This window comes from Anneissia japonica, unplaced genomic scaffold (genome assembly GCF_011630105.1).
Source record: "Anneissia japonica isolate Jap-2015-1 unplaced genomic scaffold, ASM1163010v1 scaffold288008_len1385354_cov213, whole genome shotgun sequence".
NCBI classification, from domain to species: Eukaryota; Metazoa; Echinodermata; class Crinoidea; order Comatulida; family Comatulidae; genus Anneissia; species Anneissia japonica.
This window is the reverse complement of record NW_022720123.1, coordinates 820,455-846,708: the sequence shown is the minus strand read 5'-3', so window position 1 is coordinate 846,708 and position 26,254 is coordinate 820,455. Positions and strand designations below refer to the sequence as shown.

At 34.6% G+C, this 26,254-nt stretch overlaps 2 protein-coding genes across 5 annotated transcripts; one reads left to right on the top strand and one right to left on the bottom strand.

Annotated features, from left to right (window-relative positions):
* Positions 1-4,519: 4,519 nt before the first annotated feature.
* LOC117111207 (60S ribosomal protein L13-like) lies at positions 4,520-8,022 on the bottom strand. The gene is made up of 3 exons (XM_033254097.1): positions 7,749-8,022; positions 7,148-7,321; positions 4,520-4,814 (listed from the first exon to the last, which is right to left on the bottom strand). Exons 1-3 carry the CDS (start codon positions 7,992-7,994, stop codon positions 4,590-4,592), a joined length of 645 nt encoding a protein of 214 aa, XP_033109988.1. The 5' UTR covers positions 7,995-8,022; the 3' UTR covers positions 4,520-4,589.
* Positions 8,023-8,029: 7 nt separating this feature from the next.
* On the top strand, positions 8,030-18,812 carry LOC117111206 (probable leucine--tRNA ligase, mitochondrial). 4 transcript variants are annotated; one of them, XM_033254095.1, is made up of 19 exons: positions 8,030-8,889; positions 10,167-10,304; positions 10,615-10,710; positions 11,162-11,290; positions 11,591-11,682; positions 11,770-11,830; positions 12,260-12,400; positions 12,507-12,599; positions 12,768-12,878; positions 13,109-13,289; positions 13,581-13,789; positions 14,266-14,430; positions 14,771-15,056; positions 15,320-15,493; positions 15,762-15,944; positions 16,564-16,715; positions 17,077-17,307; positions 17,592-17,675; positions 17,773-18,812. In XM_033254095.1, the coding sequence occupies exons 2-19, from the start codon at positions 10,206-10,208 to the stop codon at positions 17,959-17,961; spliced, it is 2,676 nt and encodes an 891-aa protein (XP_033109986.1). In that variant the 5' UTR covers positions 8,030-8,889; positions 10,167-10,205; the 3' UTR covers positions 17,962-18,812. The 4 variants fall into 4 exon arrangements, with proteins under 4 accessions (XP_033109986.1, XP_033109984.1, XP_033109985.1 ...); XM_033254093.1 differs by lacking the exon at positions 8,030-8,889 and adding an exon at positions 9,230-9,342; XM_033254094.1 differs by lacking the exon at positions 8,030-8,889 and adding an exon at positions 9,247-9,332.
* Positions 18,813-26,254: the final 7,442 nt, after the last annotated feature.

Below are 26,254 nucleotides of genomic sequence, written 5' to 3'. Positions count from 1 at the left end.
ATTAACAATATATTTAAATTTAATATAATAATTTTGAAATTGTCTAGCGCCCGCTGGAAGTGTTCCTCTTCGTCATCACCACCAAGACGCGTAAAAAACATCGTACTTGAACTATTATTTAAACTGCACCACAAACTGGCTGGCAATTAATTCAAATATGGCAGATCCTCTCTTTAAATAGGAAAAAATACCAATTGCACTGAAACCGATCAATCAAATTTCGACATAAAACAAGAAATGTGGCTTTAAAGTGAATTGACTTCTGAAAGTTCACGTATGTTTAAGCTGTTATATCTAGCATGAATGTGCCGTTTGGCAGGGAGAATAAAGACTCAGTAATCAATTAAGTGACTAATGCGAAGTCTATGTAAAAGGTAAAATCCAAATATGGAGCTTAATAGGGCCTACTGTACAATAAATTTCAAAAATAGGCCCAAGTAGGGCCATGGGCAAGACAACGACTCTACTTTTCCTTTCCTCTTCCTTTTAAAAACTACGATTGAAGTGCATTAGTCAAATTCAAAGGGTAAAGCATTCTAGAACTTGAAAAGTGCATAAAATACACGGTCATTGCCAATAATATACTAGTTATACTCCTCCAAGGAACAAACAAAACACATAAACCTCGCTTTTATAAAGTATACAGCCGGTACCATTTCAGAGATTAATCTCCAATAACAATTTAAATTTAATTTCTTATAATAATAACAACAATAAATTAGTAACCAGTGGAGTTGCTTCAATAGTATAGGAGTGATGCTTTACCCTACCTGACGTGTTACCGTACCGAATACTCAACTCAGTTCGAAGAAAATCGCAAGTGATTCTAATTTTTTTTTCGCAGGTATTTGGGAACGTACGTTCAATGGTAAAAAGTTTGTGGAATGCTGCCGAATTTTGGGCCTGAATAAGCAACGGAACCATTAGACACGCTGAGGAAGCACATTAGAAGCACTAATAGACATTTTAAGAGGGCCCTAGTATTTAATAGCGTTATCAACGAGCTAAACATTATTTTGTTTTTGTGTATGGAGATTGATATTATCTTCCTGTTTGCTACAAAGATATGGCAATACACAGGTTAACAAAAGTAACTGCTTCAAGGGTTGAGTCGATCTCTTAAAAAAAAAAAAAAAAAAAAAAAAACCAATCCCTGATATGTAATCTGATTTTGTACTGGAAGTGTTATTGAAAGATTTAAATCAAAACGATGGCTCTCAAATGTCTAGGCCGATTCGAAAAGATTACTCTCAATACGCTAAATTGCGATAAGGTAATACCAAGGGCTTACACTGATCTTTCAGTATCTTCTTAATGTTTAAATTTTGAGCAATTTACAACCCATATATGACAAATAAGATTTCATTCGATTGATTTCATGTTCATAACATATCACCCCCCCCCCAACACACACATAATACAGTATATAGGCCTATACATATTACTATATATATAGGCCTATATATATACAGTATATATATATATATATATATATATATATATATATATATATATACATAATGGAAGCGAAAGCAAGGCTAATGCTTTCAATGCAAACGCTAAAGGATGATCACTCATGAATTATTTGCGTCGGTATCACCATAGTAACAAATAGGTGATGTAATCTACGTTGCTCTGGTAACAGAAGTACCTGCAAGTTTACAATACAACTGATAATCGGATCGCAAATACTCAAAACTGCATTTCTGTATATGAATACTTGATTGGTATTACCTTGTATAGCTTGGTATACATAATGAGGGAATCAAATTAAATCAAATAGAAAATATAAGCCATTAAAATGCAAGGACATGATGATAAAAAAAAAAAAAACAAGGAGAAAGCTAACTACAGATTTCAAGTATAAAGGTACAGTATTGCCAACCAAGGGGTGGGATGGGGGTGACTCAGATTCACAGATCTTAAAAGTTGACAAATATGTTGGCATCAAAACCCACCCATAAAACTACGGCACAACAAATTGCACCACAACTCATTCAATACCAACCGAGAGAGATTGCATAAACAGTACAATATCATTAAGTATTATTTGAAAATTTCCTTAAAAAAAGGTGGAGATTGTCTTAGGAATACCTTCTGTCGTGCCGCGGAGTATCCATAAATTACAATAATAGCAGCGGTTTAAAGATTGTGGACCTTTTGGATAAATTCGAGACTCCTTTTAAGTAAATAATGAAAATCCGACATGTTATGCCAAAATATTATATATTAGGCAGTTTTCATGGCAACATGTTGTCAACTTTTAAGATCTCCGATTTTAGTAAGAATTATGACATACAATCTAATGACGTAACTGAGAAATTGTATATTATCCGAGCTGTTTTGCTATCGTGAAACCGAAATTAATTGCGCGCGACTGACGTAACGACGTCACTTATCAGGAGACCATCGCATCATCGAGGATAAACGCGAGATTGGTTTTTGTATTTCAACACTGCCACAGGTTTAGAGTGTTTTCCTTGCTTTCGTTTTAACCGCTTTTATTAAACATTTATTACATAGTATACTGTTATTTGATATTTCCATGTGATTTTTACTTATCATAAACATAAAATATCCACCACTTGCATTAACATAACGAGCCTTCGCAAGGTACAACTTTTAGCAACCAGTTACCTCAAATAAGGCATAAAAAACTTCATCTATACCAAATTCCTAGAAATCCAGAATATCCAAAATCTACGTCGGATTCCGAACTGGACTTCCCCTCAAGACCCTGGAACACCGGTAATTTTGTTTAGAAATGGCACTTTTTTATGTCATATCAATGTTTTGTTGTGGCTAGTGGGTACATTTTATCTGCCGAAATTACAGGATGATTTAAATGAATTTTGAAAAAAAAAAACAGTGCTCAATACAGTGCCTCAATAACAGGGGCAGGTGGAATTTTCCCCCTCCGTCTGACGACAACGTAGTCGAACCAAAATATGAATTTGCATATCCAAATACAGTAACGTTATTTTTTATTGCAAATCCCTAATATTGTGGTCTAAAAGCACAGTTTTTGGCAATATTAAGCCCTATCCTATCCCCATGAGCCCTACCAGAAATTCATATTCTGGGACCACGATCAAGGCTCTAGTCGGTCCCTTGGTTCAGACCCCGCTGTCGGACCTCCTGTCAGCAAATCTCGGGCCCTACAACTGTTAAATCGTGGTACTACAGTATTTAGACTATCGTCATAATGCATCCATAGAGAAAACCAATTCTGAATACATTGTTACTTTTATGATTCAATTTTTGTTATCATAAAGATAAAGAGAATTTACAACAAATCCCAACATCGTGCAGTGGCGTCCTCCATTATTGTAGTAACAATGAAGCAATGTTATAATAATTGCAGTACAGAATTTGACTGGTTCCAGTAAATTTACAGATTACATAATCAGCTAGACTTGCTTTCTCAATTAAACGTCAAGTACAGGTATTATTAAATCCAATTACATTACTGCATTCCATACATAGAGGTTGACTCTGTACAGTATACAAAAGTAGTAGATTGGTGTGAAAATATCACATGGAACTCGTTATGTAGTGTTAGATAAAAAATAAAAATCAATAAAATAATTATTATTATACGGGTCTGGATAGTTTGAGGATTCTTATGTTTTTAACTTATTTTAAATGTTTTTGTGTTTTTCTTAATTGTTTGAAATTGTTCATTTTAATCATAATTATGTTTTAACAATTTTATATATCTTTTTTATTTATTGTACATTGTTTTCATATAGTGTATTATGCCATGATCAAAATGAATTTCCTCCTGGATATTAAATAATTTTTCAATTGAATTGAATTAAAAAAGATGTAGCATTGTGGTTAATATACTTGCTCTCCAATTCCCAGCTTCAGATCATGTTTAACGATATTTTTTCACAACAAAATCATCACCACTCACTAAGCATCAGAGCACTATGTGGAGATGTTTATGTGATGGCCACTTACAACGCAAATGTTGCAGGTGGGCAAAGTTCCGCCCGAAATCAATTTTGTTATGATCCGCAACAAAACCATCTTCGGCTAGATGATGGTTTTGGTGTGGCAGAATATTCCAAACAGCTTGACGGAATACATAAAATTAAATTGCTACTGTATTAGATTTATCCTAATGTGATGGCCGAGAAAAAATTAAAACAAATATTAGATCAGTAAGACGACTCTCTTTTTATATCTTGTTTTGCGAACCTCCCACCCTCCAATATTGATAACAAAAACAATATTTCATTTTGGCCAATTAGCGCAATTTTATTATGCCCGCCGCTGCCTTAAAATCTTCAAAAATAAGAAATGTATATTTCTTCCTAAAGCATTTAACCATCCCATTACTAGACTGTTTACCTTCAACAATAACATTTTATTTTTATCCTCTGTCGGTTTGTTTTTGGCAAAACTATTTGCTAAACAAGAAAATAAAATTTTAGTTTTATTTTTTTTCCACCCGCCTCTGACGATCTTTCCTGCCTAAACAGAAATAAAAGAAAAAAAACAGACACGGGAATCAATGTCATTCCATCATTTTGACATGGTAAGATTTATTTGCGAAGCTTCTAATTTACAGATAGGTTTGTTTACTTCTTCTTTGTTTGCTTTTCTGCCTCAGCTTCTGCCTTGGCCTTCGCCCGCTTGGCCCTGATTCCGTGCAGTCTCGCATTTGAGCGCGCCATTCTCAGAGACTGGTACACGCTGTGTTTCTTCTCATCATCAGTGACAGCACGACGCTTCTCACGACGTACAGCATCTTGGATTGGCATGACTGGGCCGGTGTACTGCGTTGCAAGCTTCAATTCAGACTCCTATGAAAAGGAAAAAAATTTGACAGTATTTATAAATTATTTCAAATTTAACTGAATGTGGCACAGCCAAGTGGAAACAGTCAGAAGTTGGAAAAATGATTTTAAGAGATACAGTAAAAGCCAAAACAATAGACAATGTCAAATTTCGAAATAAAAAGTTTCTAAGTACCAAATTAGAATACTTTAATAGTTTTCATATTTTCTAGCATAAAATACTAATTTAAAAAAAAAAAAAGATTTTTGATAGGCATTGGAAGCCAGAAAAATTAGAAATAAAGGCAATTTATCAATAAAAATACTCACAAAATTTTTGATTTTTTAATGTTGTTTTGAGGTCAACCGCATGTCAAACTTAATATCTTTGGAAAGCTTACAGTATAATGTCAGATTAAATTTTGATTGTTTACTACATGCTAATTCAGGCAAATATAAACATGTGTCTTTTGTTACAGTATACACAATTTCAAGCACCTTTGAAAACTGATTGTATCGCGTTACACTAGGCGTCCAGTGCAGGTGCCGCTAGAAGGCTTGTTTTATTGCTGTATCTTCAAAACATGCATTGCTAATATCAGGCTATTAAACATCGGCATAACTTTGTAACTACTGTTTTTTTTATAAATCATAATGCAATTATTCATGTAATGCTAATATCTCAAAATTGATTTTTCCGACAATTTCCTCTTCACTTCACCACAAATACTGTATAACAAATACTCACTGATGTGTAATTTTACACAGTAATTTGAGCAGTAAAGTATGTATAATAAAACATGATTTTTAAACCATGATAAACCCACACAGATAATTCTTATTTGTGAGTTCAGAGATTCAAGTTACAATTCATTTGTTGGTATTAATTTGAATGCATTCAGCACACCAAGCGAGTAAACATAGAGTAGTATGATGGTAATACAAGGCTTAATCATAGGATGCTGTAGAAAGATTATGAATAGAAGTAATCTATTACAGAGTGTTACATAGTATTAACTTTGATGAAGTGCTATTAGTATACACTAGGGAAAGCATGATGGATACTACAGTACTACCAACCAATCAGATGGAATTTTTCCAGTATTCAAGGATTGATATTGCAATATAGAGTAGCACTATATAAAAAGCATGATAATAATTGTGCAGATATTATATAATTTGAATTAACCATGGAGCAGAAATTGTATTGGAAGTATTTAGAGCCTATTCAAAATCTCAAATGGACAGATCTAGGGTTAGCTAGGTCTAGATAGAATCATAACGTAGTCTTACCATTTCCAAAAGGAAAGAGAGGATCATTTATAGGCCACGATCATGTTAGAATATCCTATTGCTAAATACATTATGAATCTAGACTAGACTAAAATAATGTTGATACAACAGACTTGTTTTTGCAGGTTGATTGAATTTCGAAAATGGGAATGATAATTATATTGATTATAATCTGTGACCCATACACTAGGGAAATTAGTACACTTAGTATTGATTGTATTAAAAAGAAGTTCATGCAGCAATCAACAGGTAGAAGATTAACCCAAATAATGATGTAATAGACAGATTCAGCGATCTTTGTTTACAGCCGGTCAGGTGATATAACTTGGGTATACATGGAAAACATTCAGTGCAATAGTATAGGAATTGGATTGGATTTATTCAGTGTAAACACCAAGGACAGCCCACAAAAATCTAGAAGACTTATTTCCAGTGGGGTCCTTCCGGTGGTGATTAGACTGTACACCGAAAACCATCCCTTACACTTTTCTGAAGAGTGTACTACGTTCTCTAATGTGCACATGGGCCATTAATGTACACCGGACTAAAGGTAATGTTATGGTTGTAAAAACTAGGAAAGGCAATACGATTGTTCAAAATAGTGTTTACTTACTTATCCTAGCGTTCTCCTAGGATTGTATGCTTTGAAATTTAAGTGATCCTTCATAAAGCTTAGCTAGCCCTAACATTGCAGCACAGTTTGCGGGTCGAATACTCACATGCATACCTAACCATGCTGTAGATGTACAGGGCCTAGGTCTAACATTTACAGCATTAGCAAAAGATTAAGGAAAAAATCTCAAGTTTAATTTCCTGTCAATTTGGAATAGTTTACTGGGAATTATGATGATCTTTACAGCAAATAACAAGTGACGGCTGCAATAGCAATCTCAATGTACAACACCGCTGTGCCAGTCGAATGTTTATATCCAACACCCAAGTAAAGTTATGTGACGCCCATCGCCAAATCGGTCAATTATAGGCATTTATGTACAATGTGAAGTGCATCAGATGTGCAGTATTTTGCACTACTCATTTTTATACTCATGTGTATACATTTTGCATACCTCACTGTCTCCCTTCTTAGTGACTCCAGCTGTTCTTGGGAACAAAATGAGTTTGGATCTATATTCCTTGAGACGTTGCACATTAGCTTGCAGACCTTCGACAGACTTGTTCCTCCTCCTGTGGTCAACAGAAATTCCTAGAGTCCTGGCAGTCTTTTTGTAGATACCTGCAGCCTGTATTATCAATAGACCAAAACAAAATTTTATTGAAATGAAAGTTGAGTTTCAGAAAAAAAAACAAGGAATGGACACCAACATACTAGGTGAGCTGCCAAATCTATAGGTCTGTCTAACCATGAAAATCAGAAAGAATCTGGCTCCAAAACATATAAAAAAACATGTAAAATGATTATATCTTTTGTTTCATTCAACCACAATGCCTACTTAAATCAGTTAGGCCTATGTTAGTCTATGTGGGAAAACAATAAGCTACAACTACAATACCTGAAACTGTCAAACTCAAAATATACATACCATTGTCATAGTATTTTGCACCATCTTCTAGACATTTCCTGCTTGTTCAATATCAGCTCTATAAAACAGTGGGCATTTAGTACATTATGGGCTTATTTTTTCTTTATCGATAACAAATGTCCCTTACCTTCAGCTCTTCAAGGGAAAATCCTCGGCCAGCCCTCAATTTTGTGTGGTATTTAAAAGTTGGACAGCGGACAGCTGGTCTGAGTGGACCAGCAGCTGGTCTTGGGGCAATACGTTTAGCCTTCTTGATCCTGTTGTTATGACGTCGGTGTTTACGTGCTGGCTGGTCAAACCAAGTTTTCACTCTGGTGGCCCAGTTCTTACGTAAATGGATGTTGGGAATAACATTATTCCTTTTCTTCGCCATCTGAAAAAAGAAAGTAATCACATATTAAAGACCATTTCTAGAGATAGGTATTCACAAAATGTACACACTGCTGATTAATGGGCTGCTCTTTGAGAGATGATATTTGAAGCACTATGGATATTCTTCTGACATGTCATAGCACATTAAGATAGGGTAGGGAGACTAAGTTAAGGGTCAAGGCAGCTCCACCAATAAAATTTAAAACTTTGAACAAAAAAAAAAACCAGAACAATATCTACAGCCAAATTAAAAATGTACAGTATAATATTCATGAAAATGTCACCAGGCTTATTGACACAGTGCTTTTAAGTCAGTATTAATATTTTAGTGTAGACCTATGCCTAGCACATACTGTACTCAATACATGGGGCTGGGCCCAGCCAGGGGCCTACTTCAATATATCACCTTTTTACTTTAGGGCTAGGCCTAGGCTAGGTGGATCAGGAATGTTTGAAGTCTAGCCTTCAACCTAACCTAAAATCGTTTTCAGAGGTTTCTCTTCTCCCAATACGGGCTTGCTCGGGATGGTTCTCTCTTGGACCTAGCCTATCTAGGGCCAGGCTAAGCACCAGTGAGTGGTCACCAGGCCCTAGTAGGCTAGGCCGGGTTCGGCTAGGCCTAGTTCCGTTCTATACTGTTGTTGTTACGGATACCTAGCTCGTGTCCCAACAAAACAAGGGCTAGCCTTAGGACTACTGAACTTAATAGGACAAGTAGGTCCTCGTTCACGGGCAACAGGTCTTGAATAAAGCAAGACTCAACTAAATTTGCATTTGCCAGTCCAAGCCTTCTAGTAGTAGGCCACCCTAGTCCGACCAACAATATATACGTATCGGAAACAGAGTTCAACAAATACTAATTGCAATGTACACGAGTCAAAACCCAGTTGAAATAAGTATATACAAATATTCTTTAATATATTTATGACGATCTATATTTATCGAAAAATTATGATGATATATGTAAAATAAGAAAAAACCAAGATTTTAGAACTCATCTAAATCATTGTAACAACCTTTAGGCCGTCAAGTTAAAAGAGGAAGTTTAATGGATTGTGGGTAGGTCATATCTTCTCACAATAAAACATAAATTTTGACACTCAAACAACACTATTTAAAGTAATATAATAAAATTCCTTTTTAAATATATATTTTCAAAAACACTTAATTTTTTAAAGTAATAAATATATTTTAAGAAATATAAGGTATTAAAATTTATGTGTGTTGATAATATATGTTTTATAGCCTAAACATGGCGGCGTACATAGTACACATGAAAACATTGTAGTTTCGCATCTGTTTTTTTAAAACGGGAATACCGTAGTGCATAATTGAAGAGGTATGAACAAGTAAGTTAACCCGTTAGTGTTATATGTCTTGTTTGATACCCAGGCCTAGGCCTGATATATTTAAGCGAACACTAGTGAGCAGCCGTCTAACTAACTAAGCCGGAGGAGGTAGTACCTAAACTACCGGTAGCCCATCATTTCGGTCGCGCTTTGTTTCGGTCGCGGTTTATTTCGAACAAATATATGGAGCGCCGAAGGAGTTGCGAAAACGAAAAATTTAATATGCCTAGGCTCTATATATTTTAGTTCGTGAATTTATCATAGGCCTAAGTATTATTGTTTTGCTATCTTTCCACTAACAAAATATCTTTCTGCTATATTCTCTTTCTTCCATTTACGGTGATATATTCATGATTGCAACATGATCTTGTGATTGAAACAATGGAATTTAGTATGTGCTTCATGCTATTCTTTTTGTTGCGTTTTCATATACTATACTTTAATAAATGGTCAATAAAATGTATCTTTGATTTTAATTGAATTGAGTATTGTTACCACCCGGATGCTTATTCGTGTGAGTACGGTGTATTTATAGTCTAATAAGCATTAAACAATTTATAGTCTTTTGCTATCCAGTCAGTATCCTACTAAACAATATTTGAAACAGCTCCAGAAAAAAATGTCCTCATAATTTGGTATCCCATGTTACTGGGTCATCCACAAACCCTGTAGTTTTGCCTTTAAGAATTCTGACTTGGTGGAAAGCTGTTTTCAATTTCAATATTAAATTACACACTACAGTTATATTTCAAGACACATGTTCTGTCAGATTTTTTATATTATCTTAATATTAAGTATGCCTGATGATACACGATCCTTTAAAGTTGTAGACCTCTGCTGATGATACGGACCCGACACTAGAGATGTTCCTGCCACCTGGTAAATTGATGTACTTCAGTAGTCCTTGTAGATATGGCTTCATAAACATCACAAGACAAATATATAGTATAACAGGAAAATGGGTAAGATTATTTCTTTAACTACAATTTGTTAACTACCTATAAAGAGAATCATGTGTATTCATCAATTAAACTACTAAAAACATTTTCCTCAAAATTTACGATCCGGTATTTATCATCCTCTAGTGGGAATGGGTATGATGAATGAAGGATTCATGTTATGTCGTTTATTTTGTTGCACAAAAGTTAAAACGAATACAGGCCTATCAATTTTACATTTTTTTGTTATAATATTTAATTAAAAGCAATTGATCACTACTTTTATATATTTAGTTTACAATGTTTCAAATACTCTCTTGTACTCAAATTTCAGAAAAATGATTTCAGCGTTGACACATGGAAGAAAGTGGAGGAATCATGGCAAAAGTGGTTGCAGAAATATAATGAAACCCTGACAATAAATAGAAATGTTAGTATCACATGTTATATGGTCCCATTTGAAAATTACCAATGAAATATTTATTAGGTCCCTGGGACCCACAACAGCTTAGCACCTACAATGGACAATGGCCACCACACCTAGCATATTTGTGCTCATGTACTAAGTACAGTATATGGGGACCACAAGTAACACCCTATCAGAAGGATGAGGAGATTGAGAAATCTTACTCAAGAGCGCAAGCAAAAACAATTATTGACATGTTGGACACTTAATCTTAAATAATGCATAATGCTTGTAGGTATTGTTACTAGATTGTATATACAGGATAGAAGACTGTTATAGTTGGATTCTTTGAGTGGATGAAAGATTACAATTGGATAAAGAGGTCTAGAGAAGTTTTTGTAATTGGTATGTTGCTGACTGCCAAGCTCAGATTGCTCAAAATTTTGACCATATATATTTTAAATTTTAATTACAGGATAAGAAGCCCAAGTACTATGTGCTTTCCATGTTCCCATATCCGTCAGGCAAACTGCACATGGGCCATGTGCGTGTGTATACCATCAGTGATACAATGGCGCATTTCCATCGCATGAATGGTAAGCAGGTAAATACACTACCTACATTGTGTTTTCTTCTGAAGTGTCCAGTAGTGGAATTTGCCCAAATATGGACACGATGATGTCATATCACACATGTTTATGGGCTTACGTGATGTTATATCACTTAATACATATGGACGTGATCATATTATGTCACATGATATCATTTAACTGATTTGGGAAAATGTATTTGTTACAAAAATCTTAATGATGTGAGCAGAGCTTGAGTACTTATCTCTATACATCTGATGTTAATTCTCATGTTGGCTAAGAAGAATCTTGCAATATATTTTTTTTTTCATCAGGTGCTGCATCCTATGGGTTGGGATAGCTTTGGACTACCAGCTGAAAATGCAGCCATTGAAAGAGACTTACGACCAGATGACTGGACATACAGGTAAACAAAATTAAAAACTAGTTAATTAAAACTGTTGAAATTTTATGAAAATAATTATTTTTATTATTTTATATATATTTCTTATAGTAATATAGAGCATATGAAAAATCAGCTGAAGAGCCTTAGTATGTGTTTCAATTGGGAAAGGGTAAGTATTTGATTCTGTTGAAATTCTTCTAAATAAGGATTTAGTCTGCAATTCTGAGTTATAGAGTTCTAGGTCAGGAGTGGGCTTAAAAATGCTCAGAGGGTGAAAGTGAATTTTAAAAATAACACAGAGGGCTGCACACCCAAACTTTGATGTTCCAAGTTTCCTTCCAAAAATCTTCCTGGATTGCTTTTATACCACTTTATGCTCAGTTCTAATATTACTTTTTGACAGATGATCAGTGTTGGACCGTAGAAAACAAGGAGTTTCTAGCCAAAAATGGTTGGCTAGAACAAACATAGGGATTTTTTATTTAATTTTTTTCTGTTGGGCTGCATGTGCTAAGTTTATCTACAGTAAATGGTGGACTGGTTGATATATTGTAATGTAACTACATAACATGACACAAATTATATTTGTACATTACAGGAGGTAACAACCTGTAAGCCTGATTACTATCGCTGGACCCAGAGCATCTTTGTCCGTCTGTTCAATGCAGGCCTAGCTTACCAGAAAGAAGCTCTCGTTAACTGGGATCCAGTCGATCAAACAGTTTTAGCTAACGAACAGGTAATTCTCACAAGACAACTCCTACAAAATAGTTCAAAGTTTACTATTACCTGATGTAATCAATATATTCATTATGTGTATATAATTTGTTGACGATTCCTAAAAGGTTGATGAGGATGGTTGTTCATGGAGGTCAGGTGCTAAAGTAGAACAGAAGGTTTTAAAGCAATGGTACTTAAAGATGACTCACTACTCAAAGGTAAGTTTACCCTTTTCGTTTCACACATTTATGCAATTAATTTTTAGGTTGATCTAGAAGTAAGCAAGTTATATATTGTGTTTGCTATTCCTCTCTACTCTGATGGGCTATCTTACCATTTACAGTAAATTACAATTATTAATTTGCTTGTTTATTTATGCAAATTAGTCCTTACTCGATGGTCTTGAGGATTTGAAGGAATGGCCGGATTCTATCAAGAGTATGCAAGAAAATTGGATCGGTGATTGCAGTGGTTGTTCGTTTGAATTTGAGCTTCAGGTATGAAGAAAAACCCAAATTTATTAATAATACCATATATCTGTGAGTTATAAGATAAAGAGACGATAAAGATGAAAAATTGTGCAAAAGCATAGAAACATTGCTAAATAATTGACCACTTAGACATATCACCAAGCGAAACCTGTCAATTATTAATGCTAATAACCTTACTTAATTTTATGTAACTGGTACTGTAAACATTCTCTAAAAATTGTTTATTATGCAAACAGTTAGCTGGTGATGACAAATCCATTTCGCTTGCTGTTCATCTTAGTAGTCCAGAGCTTGTCTTTGGTGTTGCCTACATTCTGATTGCTCCTACTCATATTCTTCTGAAGTCTGAGAGTCTGCTACAAATTATTAACCCAGATGTTCAACAAACACTCAATGAAATCTCTTCAAAACAGATAGGTGAGCTATTACTATTTTAAAGCTACAATGTAATGAATATGGAAAAAATTACTTAGGGGCCGTTCATTCATTATTACCATAATTTTCACAAGAGTACAAACCACATACTTTGGATGGGGGAAAGGTGATGTACCCTTGTATGAAAAACATTGAATGTATACACTTTTAGAGGAGGAATGGGGGTCATTAAAAAATGGGTTTTTTAATCTCTTGGAAATGTTGAAAAAATGGATGACTTCTCCCCCACACCAAGAAACTTAATGAATTGATTGTTTTTCATTTCCTGCTAAGATGTTGCACTTGGTGTGTCTGCCATACATCCATTCACCAAGCAACCAATTCCTCTGGTTGTGTCCAGTAAACATCCATTCCCAGATTACGTTGAACAGTATGCTGGTGTGCCAGGTGCTGTTGAACAAGATCAGATGTTTGCAGATATACACAGCATCAAGTACACAACTGTCCTTGACAATCATGAAAAGCTGATGAACTCAAATGAGGTGGGTTACCTGATTCACGTATTAATGATATTGATTTCAGCTCGGATAAGCGTCTTTAAAGGTCTGATTGTATACCTGTACTCTATTTGTGACCATGCTTTTATAATTACCCACCTTGTTCACTCAATCCTTCAACTCATGAAAACATTCTTTCCATTGCATTCATAAACATTTAATATTTGTATAATTATGGTCCACTACTCTTAAGCTTGGTTTCCATACAATTGCTACATGCTATCGCCAGCAGCATTCGGTGATGCTGATTGGTCAGGTGATGCCGATTGCGTCGGGGACAGCCACGAAGTACAACGATTGCACTGAAAACACTTAGCGAATACATAGATGTGCTGATATAGTAATAGATATAAGTGATTTAGTACATGTTACTGGTGAATTAGTAATAATTGAAGATGATGAAAATGTTGTTCACAGATGGCAAAGCTTTCATCTACTTGACATGATTGATTTGTTGACAGTTCACAGGGATGAGCCGAGCTGAGGCAAAGGAAGCAATCATGGAAAAAGCAAGGCAACAAGATATAGGTGGTCATATGACCAGTGGGAGGCAGTTTGATTGGTTGATTTCAAGACAGCGATACTGGGGAACGCCAATACCCATCATACACTGCCAAAATTGTAAGGTACAGTAGAAAAGATTTGTTCTGTTGAATAATTCAGTTGCTTTGATGAAAAGTAAATTAGGAAGGAGAATGCATTATACCAGCTGGTTTTAAAGCTCAGACCTAAAAGTTTAATGCTAGATTTGCAGCCAGTGCACCAACCGTTACAACAAATAAGTGCTTAATAATGTAAAGGAATATAATCTACACGGTGCTCATTTAGCCCCCATGATGAAAAAAGAGAATGCCTTGACTGAAGGCATTTGACCAGCCTCAGAACTGATAGCCTAAAGACTTAGCGCTGTATAACATACTCCCAAATACATTTTGCTATTAATTCTTGTTGTCTCTTCCCCTGTAGGCAGTACCAGTACCAACTCATCAACTCCCAGTCCAACTTCCAAAACTTGATACACTAACAGGAAAAGGGAAATCCCCACTTCAACAGGTCTCTGACTGGTACAACACCGATTGCCCCAAATGCGGTCAACCATCCCAACGTGAGACCGATACCATGGACACGTTTGTAGATTCTGCTTGGTATTTTCTGCGTTACACGGACCCACATAATGAACAGGAAGAGTTTAATAGTGAAGTTGCCAACCGGCTTATGCCAGTTGATTTATACATTGGGGGTAAAGAACATGGTAAGTTCATTTGTGGTTAGTTTCTGGCTGAAAAATAGTTCATTTAGATGGATTTTAGAACCATATTTATAAAGGGTGACCCTCCAAGCTTATCCCAGAAAGTCAGCTTAAATTCAGGGGCCATCATCAATATGAAATACTATGATGCGCTTATTTTACTAATTAGGGTGTGGAGGTGTTCTTTAGTTTTCAGAAAACAAAGAAAGTACCTAAGGCACCAAGCTACACCACCACTATGAGAGTAATTTGTTTATTATTTTCAGCTATTATGCATCTTTTATATGCAAGGTTCATCAACCATTTCTTATACGGCGAAGGCTTGCTGAAACACAAGGAACCTTTCCAACGTCTGCTGGTCCAAGGCCTTGTGATGGGGCCTAGCTATAGGCTACCGTCTACTGGACAGTACCTTAGGAAGGAACAAATTGATTTTTCAGGTTTGTTGTATTGTAGAAAGTTATGTTTGACTATAACCTATTTAATGAGGGTGAACCATCCAGCAGAAGCTGATCTTTTGGGTCCCCTCAACATGTAACGTTACAAATTACAGAAAACATCTTAACTACAAATATAAATACAATCATCAGAAAATAATTAGATACAAGCATTACTACATAAAATTAATATAACTAAAAATATAATATGCAAATTATTATTATTATTATTATTGTTATTATTATTATTATTATTATTTGTCTATTTTAGGAAATGAACCTGTTGAAAAAATTAGCGGAGAAAAGCTTCTAATGAAATTTGAAAAGATGAGTAAATCCAAACACAATGGAGTGGACCCAGTAGAAACAGTAGCAGAATATGGAGTGGACACCATCAGACTCGCTATTCTGAGTGGTGTACCCCCTCAACTGAATATGATGTGGAATGTTGATGGTAAGATATGAATATCTATCTGTTTTACAGGTATGTGCCTATTGGTAATGATAGTGATAGTGGCAATGATGCAGGTGGTGATGTGATGGTGTGTAATGTAATAGTGCTGGTGATGATGATTATTATTATTATTGATATTAATATTTATTATGATGATGATTATTATTATCCAATCAAATCAATTCATTTCAATTACAAAACAAATGAGGAATAAAGTACTTGTTCTACAAAGATAACCTAATTATTAAACGGGATTTACCAGCTACGTTTCAGCTACTAGCTTCAGTAGCCTTGATCAAGCAAATAATGAATTGTTGTTGCAGTGACATTCATACTTTTGTTTTGTGTGAATAACGATTTAAAGAATTCAATGCATAAATTTAAAACTATTAGAAGGGATGGTGGATCATTAAATACAACCTAATGTAATAAGTTGGTAATATTAATATTTAAATGATGATGATGATAGTGATAAAGTTAATGATTAAAATGGCCAAGATGGTTATAGTAATGATGATAAATTTGTTAATTCCAATTCTAAATTCATGCATAAAACACATCATAGAATTATATTTTAAAGTTTATATTTCAAAAATGTCTTTTATATTGTTTTTTCCAGCAATTATTGGCATAGTTCGATGGAAGAACAGAATGTGGCAACTAATAACAAGATACATTAATTTAAAAAAAGATGAGACTCCAACTACTAATGAAGTAAATCACAAAATTGAGGATAAATTATTAATTGAAAAAAATACTGCAATCAAAGAAGTGAGTACTAGCATTTTCTTGTAGATCATTCAATTTTTTCAAGGTAGCCATTTATACTACTGCAGTGGTCGATCCAGGAATTAAAATTAGCGGGTACCCAGTGATGGACTTTTAGACATGGAGAGTCTGCACCACCCCGTGGTGGGGAAGTGGTACTCTCAGATTTCAAATATGTAATTTTCTTTTTTTTCCCATTTTATTTTGATTTTAAAAATGTCTGCTCCCCCCACCCACTTTGATTAATCTGCCTATGGTCTGTCTCAAACTCATGGCCTCTTAATTGTATGCCTGAAGTCTGCACCACATGACTTCCACAGAATTTTGGTTGTTCTGATTTCAATGCTTTATTTTATATCTTTAGGTTAGTGAACAGTACACCAAGGATCATATGTTGAGTGTTGCCATTTCGAGGTTGATGACCCTAACAAGTGTCCTGAGGTCAGTTCCAGATGCTACTGTAATGTCCAGTGTCAACTATGAAGATGCCTTGGCTAGCCTTTGCATAATGCTTGCTCCAATGGCGCCTCATATTGCCTCTGAGATGTGGCAAGGACTAGCTAGTGTTGCTCAGCCTTCAAGTCAATTTCAGTGGGTAAGGAAAATTCTTTTCATTTTCAGTGATTAAATTAAGTATGTAATAATTTGTGAATGTATATGTAAATATAAATTATTATGAATTCAGGGGACACCCCCTTTCTGGTTCCGAAGGTGTCCCCTTAATTCTACTGTATGTTGTCTTAAAATCATAAGGAGAATGATAATAATAATGGCAATAAAAATATCAATCTACCAATATGATATTGTTAGTATTAGTATCACAGTCAACTGTAATGTGTAATTGCAATTTAATATATCACTTTCTTTTTGTATTTGCAGGATAAAACAGTGTTAGAACAAAGTTGGCCAGTATTAGATGAAAAGGTAGTTTGTAAAGATGAAGTGGTTAAAGTTGTTATCAAGGTATGTCAGTGTATTCATAAATATTAGGCCTGCACTTAAACATCAAAATGTCAAAATAATTTTTGGTGAATTTAATGACACATTTTTCACTCTTCAGATTAACAACCAAACAAAAGGACATATAATGGTCCCAGTACTTGCACGAGACAATGAAGAAGAAATCCGACGACTTGTGACAGAGAGTGATGTAGGAAAATTGCATTTGAACAAAAGGACGTTAAAGAAAGTGGTGTTTGCATCCAAGGTGCCACTGTTAAATTATGTTGTTGAAGGTGAAGAAAGTTGAATGAAATAATTGTCACTGTAAAGACAGCTGCAAGTTTATTTAACAGTTAAGTGACAATCGTTTGTTTTTGCATATGAAACACACAGCATATATATGCAGGATTCGAACCTGCAACCTCTTGCTATCAAGGTGCCACTGTTAAATTTTTTCATTGAAGATGAAGAAAGCTGAATGAAATAATTGTCACTCAGTAAAGACTGCCAGTTTTTTCAACAGTTTTAGTGACAATCAATTGTTTTAGCATATGAAATGTTCAACATATATAACTGTACTCACACATTGGGGAGCTATATTTAAGCTAGAAACTACAGTAGCTTGTAGATCGCTGAGAAAATTATAAAACAGGTATCACAAGGTATGCTCAATTGACCTTTCTGCTAAGCTCAACCAACTTGGATATTTTTGCTAAAGTCCCAGAAAATGACAGTAGTTAGCTTTCGATTTGTGCGACGGCGCGACGTTAGAACGGAATCACTCATGCGTGACCATCCTACCTGGCGTCCTACATTCTCTGCATACGTAGATTTGGCCAAATTGCGTTCCAGAATCTACTCGACGAGGTGACCTTAATGTTCTCGCTTGCGCAGATGACTTTTAGTGAAGTCATTATGTTCTACGTCCGACCGTTGTCGTGCAATCGAAAGCTCCCTAGTGTAAAAACATACGCAAATTCTTGTGTTTGTGGGACAACCCATGTGTTTGTAGGATGCGCTTATTCCTGTCCTTGATCTGATTGGTCAATTGTTAAGTTTGATTGACATTCCAGAAAGGTTCTGTTAGCCTAGTAGTTACCATACATAGGATAGGTGATGGTGGGCCATAATTGATTAAAAGTAGCACCAATATAACTCTGTCATAAATGTTCAAAAGAATATTTATTTGTGCCACAAATATACTTCAACAAAATATATTAATGGATTTACACACCATTTATACTTAAATTATGAAATTAATAAATTCGTTCAAGAATATTCAATTATGTGTCTATGTTTTAATTTTGTCATTTTGAGAAATGGTTTGATAATGAGATGATGTTTTTTGCCCTACCTGTACATTCCCAAGTAGGCCTACTTAAAAAAAAATATTCTAGTGGGAATCGAACCCATGACCTTAATGTTTACCAATCGGGAGTAAAGGAATGCATGTGTATTTTAAAGATAACCGACACACAAAATATGATATGGCTTCATGGCAGTTAAAAACGGAATTGCTTGCTTTTGTTCACGCCTTAATCACCTTTATTGAAGTGCGGATCACGCAACTACCAACTAAAGTACACTTTAGTTCATACTTAACGCTTCACGTTTAAATTCCAGAAACACAAGTGATGTAACAACTGCTTCACGATGCAAAGATTGTTAATCACACCAACACTTGATCTTTTTTTAATCTATAATTCGAGAGATAAACAGGGAGCTACCAGTTCGATAAAAACACTTGGTATTTGATTAAGTATTTTCCATATTCAATTGAGACATAATATAGACCTAATATTGAATGTGTTCGATTGTAATTTGTTGTTTGTAGTACTGTAGTACCAACTTTTTACGAGCAACATGATTAAAAACATTGTTAACATGTAGAGAAGTAATATGCAATGTATACACCGATTTATTTCTCGGTCAACAGCTGTTGTATATGAGGGACAGAACGTTTGTAAAATAACTGTTGAACTTATGACAATTTACTTTTAGATTCAGCCTTCAGTTTCAAAATAATGCTTTCATAGAGATCAATTAATACGGTAGTATATAGTGTCGTGACCTTTCTTGAGGTACAGCAGTTTCAGCCATAAATAAATGATAATAATTGACCCCATATGGGGGTCACGAAAAAACAAAATGAATCTGTAGTTGTATGATGCTTGATTTCTAACTTTAAGGTCATGGGTTCAAATAATGTATTACTCCACTCCTAAAGCGTCCCTAAGTGACTAAATTATGAAGCAGAGTCAGATCCAGAATTTTTTTAAAGTGGGGAAGGGGTTGGCATTGACGTTTTAAAATTTAGTGGCAAAACGAGGGGGCACGTTCCCTTGTGTCCCCTACTGATCTGCGCCTGTAAAGCATAATATCATTCTGTAACTGCTGGATATAAGTTGTTAGATTGGAAGGAATAAAACTTGAGCTCTATTCTGATAAATGTTTCAATAGGCCTACTTACATTGTGGATTACATTAATGATACTTTTAGATACAAGCTTGAAAAGAATGTTACGATGACATTAAGAGACTTGGTTATAAAGCATCAAATTCTGTAACTGCTGAATGTTGTTAGATTGGAAGGAATACAAACTCTATTCTGATAAATGCTTCAATAGGCCTACTTGCATCGTGGATTACATTAATGATAATGTTAGATACATGCTTAAAAAGATGTTACGGTGACATTAATTTACATTTATAGTAATTTAGCCTATTCCATCCGGAAGTGAGCAGCCAGTGGCGTTCAATTGTTCATCACCCGTGAAGTGAACCATTTTAATATCATCGTTAATTGACCGTTAATGACGAACCTACTTTGTACATTTTTAGACCACCCTCTTTAATCGACTTATCAGGAATTTATCATCACTTTCATTTGGAAATAATGGAGTATTATTATAGACATGCTATCAAGAAATATCGATTGTGGAAAATGTTTTTAAAAAAAAACAGACTACTTACGTAGACCTTTGTTTTAAATTCTCTACAAAATGCCAATATCTCGCTCTTGTCGACTTTGATCATTCTCGGATTTGCAACCGTATCTAAATGTTTCTGGACTTGTTTTTAAAAAAACACATTTGAATTAATTACCGTACATTTTTAGAACATTTTACATTTCTATTAGGCATTTCAAAATACCATTGTCATTTGTACGATGATTAACTTGTTTACTGATTTGGCGGGCGATGAACCTTTGCGTCTTTAAAATAGCGTCTATACGATTAAACTGACAAGTTGAGCTACGTGAACGTTTTCTATATCATTATAACATTTTATAATATCCATGGCGTTGACTATTAATGAGAGATTACAATGCTTGCCAATCCAACGTTGACATTTTACAGTACTTCTTACTTACGTATACGATTAAAAATACCGTATATTTAATATAGCAGCATGTGTATTATTGGTTCTTTTGGTTTGGTTAATACACAATGTGATGTCAATTACAGTACTGCCAAATTTACGGTTTGGATTTTTTTTCCAAATAACAAAGAGAGGAAATAAAAAAAACCACGTATATATACCCGTCGATCTGACGTTAACATTTTACGGTACTTTTTACTTTGGTTGGGTTAATATACGTTGTGATGTCAATTACTGCCAAATTTTGTTCTGATTTTTTTCATGTCTATAACAAATATGATAGGAAATATAAAGAATAAAAACAAAACACGTATATATATCCAACTGCTGATAACTACCAGTTCTGGTCTCTATTTACTGGTCTTTTGACTAATCTGCTATCATCGACCAGGGCCTTATGTGCTGGTGCGTTGACATCCAATTACAAAATGTATCGCGAAAAGTTTAATCTATTTTGCCTAATAACTACCGGTACTACATCTCTCCATTTTTGCTTTATTTTGCGAATTTGTGATCTTGTCTGGCAAACACGAATGCTCAAAAAGTCTGCCTCAAAAATGTTTTTTAGATGACGAAAATTTTAATGTTCGTCATCATATTTATATTTACAAGTGTCTAAAATGTCAATCATGTAGTTGTACTTTCTATACGAACCACATGTCATTTTATATATGTTTATGTCGCATTTATGAATTTGTGTGAAAAAACATTAGTATTGACGTAGACTAAATTGGTCCAAAAGAGTAAACTTGTGTTTTGTGACGTTATCACTGCGCTGGTAACTCCATGATTAAGGTGATAGGTCTAAAAATAATCATCTGAATGATAACGATGATAATGACGAAGTTGGGAAGATTAAAATGACAGGGAGAAAGATAAACGTGTAGTTCGACCAATTACGGAGGCGGAGCACTTTGAGAAATATTTACGTCTCTCAGTCGGATTAGCTGACTATTCATGGATGTTGAAATGAACAGTCGGTAGCAATTAGACAACTATTAAACTCTGTGGGTAAAAAGAAAAAACAGTTAAGCCATATTTTTATGCGGAATGAAATCCAGTTTCTATGGAAAGGAACAATTTTCGTTAAAATGCTGTATAATTGTAGATATTATTGCGTTAGCCTCTTGTCGATCGCCGTATATGAGAGAATCACTTAGGCGGAGTACTAACATCTTTCAAAGTAATTAGCGGTCTTTTCATGTTTTCATATTATGGAAGTGATGCGGTAGGTTTGGGCTCCCGAATTAGGGGTCATGAGTTCGAGTTTGTCACATCAATAGGCACGTTCACATACCGTAAGTTTGAGTGTGTTCTAATGTGTTTCTATTCACTCAGGATTGTAATAATGGGTACCGGTAGAAATCAACATTGATATCGAAGGTTTTTCATTCCTATGCATATGATCTTTATAGGCCTGGTGATAAATCGATAAAAATTAAATAGTTAAACAAATTAATAGTTTTTAAAGAGATTGTGTATGAAGATGTTATCGTCGACAATGTAACAAGAACGTCAATATCACCTTCAGACACTTTCCTTCAGATTTTCCCAAAGGACGGTCAAATATCTGACGATACAGGATAGTGACCGTTTGACTTCTCCAGGATATTTAGTATTTGTCAGTTGGGGATTCTTAATTGTGTTTCTAAATTTCCGTAATGAGTCTTAATGAGATGGTCTGTCATTAGAATATTGCAATACTTCAGGTCACAGTTCACAATCATTTGTATGTAGGCCTATCAATATTTTATCGAAGTTGCCGAGACCTACATTATTTGAAGATCGAAACCGTGCCGGTAATTTGTTCTATAAGGGGGAAAAAAACGAAAAACAAAAACAAAAAACAAAAACAAAAGCAAAGCAAAACAAACAAACAAAAAACAGACACTCACGTTACTGTTCGTTATTGGGTATTTTATATTGGATCAGGTCATATTTTTTTGCAATTTAAAGATGGTGGTTTTAACAGCGATAATATAAGGCCTATTCAAAAACCATTTAATAATTCTCGAAAAAATGGTTTTCTTTGATTTTTACAGTATTGATTATGTTGTTCAACATCGAAGTGCTTTTAAACATTTTCCTAAAGGAGGACCTGTATATAATAATTTGTTTTGGTCATGACATATTTTCCATAATATACGGAAAGCTAATATATACAGCTATTGTATAACATACGCCAGACCACTTTACCACCATTATACTAATGGACCTTTCACGACTGTCAATCAAACTTGACGCTCTGTCCAGAAGTATCAAATTTTCTTTTGACCAAAAAACTGGTGTATGACCATATATAGTCATGACGTGCCTATGTATGGTCATGGTCATGATGTGACATCATCATTACCATATTTAGGCATGTCGCATGTTTCTTGTTAAATAAAATTTGATAGTCTGGACACGGGAATTAACACCTGCCAATCAGGACCAGTAATACGTGCGTGCGTGCGTGCTTGTTTAGGCTATCTTTTTGTGGGACCTTAGCAACAATATCCAAGGGGCGTGGCTTAGCGAAAATGTCAATTGAACTCCAAGTTATACGTTGATGCTGTCACTAGTCTATCACATATTATTTATGTAAAAATTGCATTTAGATAGTTTGTCTGTGAGTGTTGCAGTTAAACCAGACCATTATCTGACCACGACGTAAGAAAACTAGTGAATTAAGGATAGTGGAGTCGATGAAGCATTTAAGAAGAAATATTATTAGAAAATGGTAATTACATCTGTAACGCTAACACAGGTTGGCGACAAAAGGAGGAATGAGTTTCTATATTTTGTCTTAATCAAGTAATTTACTAACATTATTAAAAAAAAGCAAACAAAATGTGATATAGAGTTGGATAGGCCTACTTTACTTTTTTAAAATCAAAGTATGCCTATTTATATTTTTGACATCAAATTTAAATTAAATTACATTTATAATAAAACTTCTGTTGTGGTATAAAAAGAAACATAGGGCACAAAGCTATAACAAATGCAATACAATATCTGAATACTGAACACAATATTCAGTCGGCATTGATTAGGTTTTATTCAATAGGCCTAAAACCAATGTTTGTAAAATATTTTCCTCGTGTGTAATAAGATGGTCATAAATAAAATTTCTATTTGGCCTATTAATATACAAAAGGATACAACGAGCCAGAATTTGTAACTTCGAACGAATGCGACAAAGTGTATTGGATAAGTTTCGGTACCGTAATATACCGTACATTTGGTTATACGCTCCTCTTTGAATACATGCCCCATTGGAACGCTCCTCCACAACACATTGTCGTAAACGACCTCCTCGAATAAACGTGGGGGAATCTAAGTAACCATCTCTCTAACTGCCCAATCTCTCCAAATTGTGTGTTACAGTGAACAATGTGTCAGCCTTATTCAAATCATTTAGATAAAGTAACATGTATATATACATTACATCGTGAAATGTAGAACAGCAACATATTGTAATGTAATGAATATTTGCCAATGGAAGATGAATTTCCTGTTTTACTGTACGAGGACAAATAAAGCTATCTATCTATCTATCTATCTATCTATCTACAAAGATAAAAAACGTTCTCACAAACAACTTTTTTAGACCATAGAGCAAATAGAACAGTTCTATTTTCTCTATGTTTAGACTTAAACTTTCGAACAGTAGTTTCAAGGTCTAAGTTGTGTTTTTTTGTTGTTTTTTTTTTAAATTCTTGTGTTGTGTTCTTTATTTCACAATGAATGAAGGGGCGTTAATTTTTATATAGGCCACTATCCGTTTTACACATATTCGCCTCCATTTAATACACTCCTCCCTCGAATAAACTACCCCTCATAAACTTTTATGAACAATAAACTGCTGAGGCGTCCTTCGAATAAGTACTTTATATAGTACAGCGTCCTACAACTAGTGGCTTTTGATTTTGACGCGGGCAAGTGGGAGTACATGGATTACTTGAAAAAAGACAGTACAAAACCTATTTACAGTTCAATAAGTATATAAGTGTTGATGGAAAAAACAAGCCATGCTGATGACGCAATTGCTATGAGTTTTACGAGAACTTCTGTGAAAATGTACAATATGTACACCGTAGTTGTGATACCGTAACAAATAGTATTTAAATAATCTTTAATGATTGTCTTAACATATCACAAAGCATACCGCTAATTCATGTCAAGATGACAATCATCGTTAGGTGTAATGTTGTGGTGGACACGTCATAGTTTACGCTATGCTAGTATGAACTCATTAAACTATAGGCCTAGAGTATATATCACACTGAAGCCTGGTTTCCATAGAATCGCTACACAGTCGCTACAACGTTTTTACTGCAATCCTTGCACCGCGTAGCTGTCCCCGACGCACTAATTTCACTGTTCCCTGCCCCGACGTAACAAGGAACGCTCACTGATTCACTGACCAATCAGCGTCGCCAACAAAGGAGTCAGTGATAGCGTGTAGCGATTGAATGGACACGTACAACAAGACTGAACAATTTTTAATATAAGTAAATGCATAATAATAGACTACATTATTAGCAAAAATTAATTATTTCATTTAATTACATTGATTTTGCCTTACAATACGTTACATAACTAACAGTCATATAACATATTTTTATTTTAATAATTGTAATATATGTAATGCATATTGAGGATTGAAATAATATATATATATATATATATGTATATATATATATATGTATATATATATATATATATATACATATATATTTATAATGAGATTGAGATTGACATACATGGCAACCGAGGACCTATAGGGAAGGTCAACCTATCGGCTGAAATGACTAGGTGGGTATGAGTGGTTCCTTAGCTATTTTTGGTTTCCAAGAGGCACGAGTGTTTGGACTTTAATCACATGATTTTAGGCTGCTGCTCTGGATCCGCCACTGCAAACAGTTCCTAATTCTCTCCCATAAATACGTTTCACATAGTCAACCTTTGAATAAAAATGGTACTTTCCAACAACATATAACAAAATTGGAACAAATTGATTACAACTTAAAATAAAACACAAACTGTCCCAGAAAGTTTAAATAATCGGAAATTAAAAATTCTTTTCCAACAATATATAACAAAATTGGAACAAATTGATTACAACTTAAAATAAAACACAAACTGTCCCAGATAAGTTTAAATAATCGGAAATTAAAAATTACAAGTTGCAATATACACTGACCACACCCGTTACGCAATTCAGCACAATGACAC

Coding starts and splice junctions, on each gene's coding strand:
- LOC117111206 (XM_033254095.1), top strand. CDS start 10,206: ATGTTCCTGCCACCTGGTAAATTGATGTACTTCAGTAGTCCTTGTAGA. Junction 10,711..11,161: donor CCCTGACAATAAATAGAAAT/GTTAGTATCACA, acceptor TTTTAATTACAG/GATAAGAAGCCCAAGTACTA. Junction 15,057..15,319: donor CATTGGGGGTAAAGAACATG/GTAAGTTCATTT, acceptor TATTATTTTCAG/CTATTATGCATCTTTTATAT.
- LOC117111207 (XM_033254097.1), bottom strand. CDS start 7,994: ATGGCGAAGAAAAGGAATAATGTTATTCCCAACATCCATTTACGTAAG. Junction 7,322..7,748: donor TTTCCCTTGAAGAGCTGAAG/GTAAGGGACATT, acceptor TTGATAATACAG/GCTGCAGGTATCTACAAAAA. Junction 4,815..7,147: donor CTAAGAAGGGAGACAGTGAG/GTATGCAAAATG, acceptor TCCTTTTCATAG/GAGTCTGAATTGAAGCTTGC.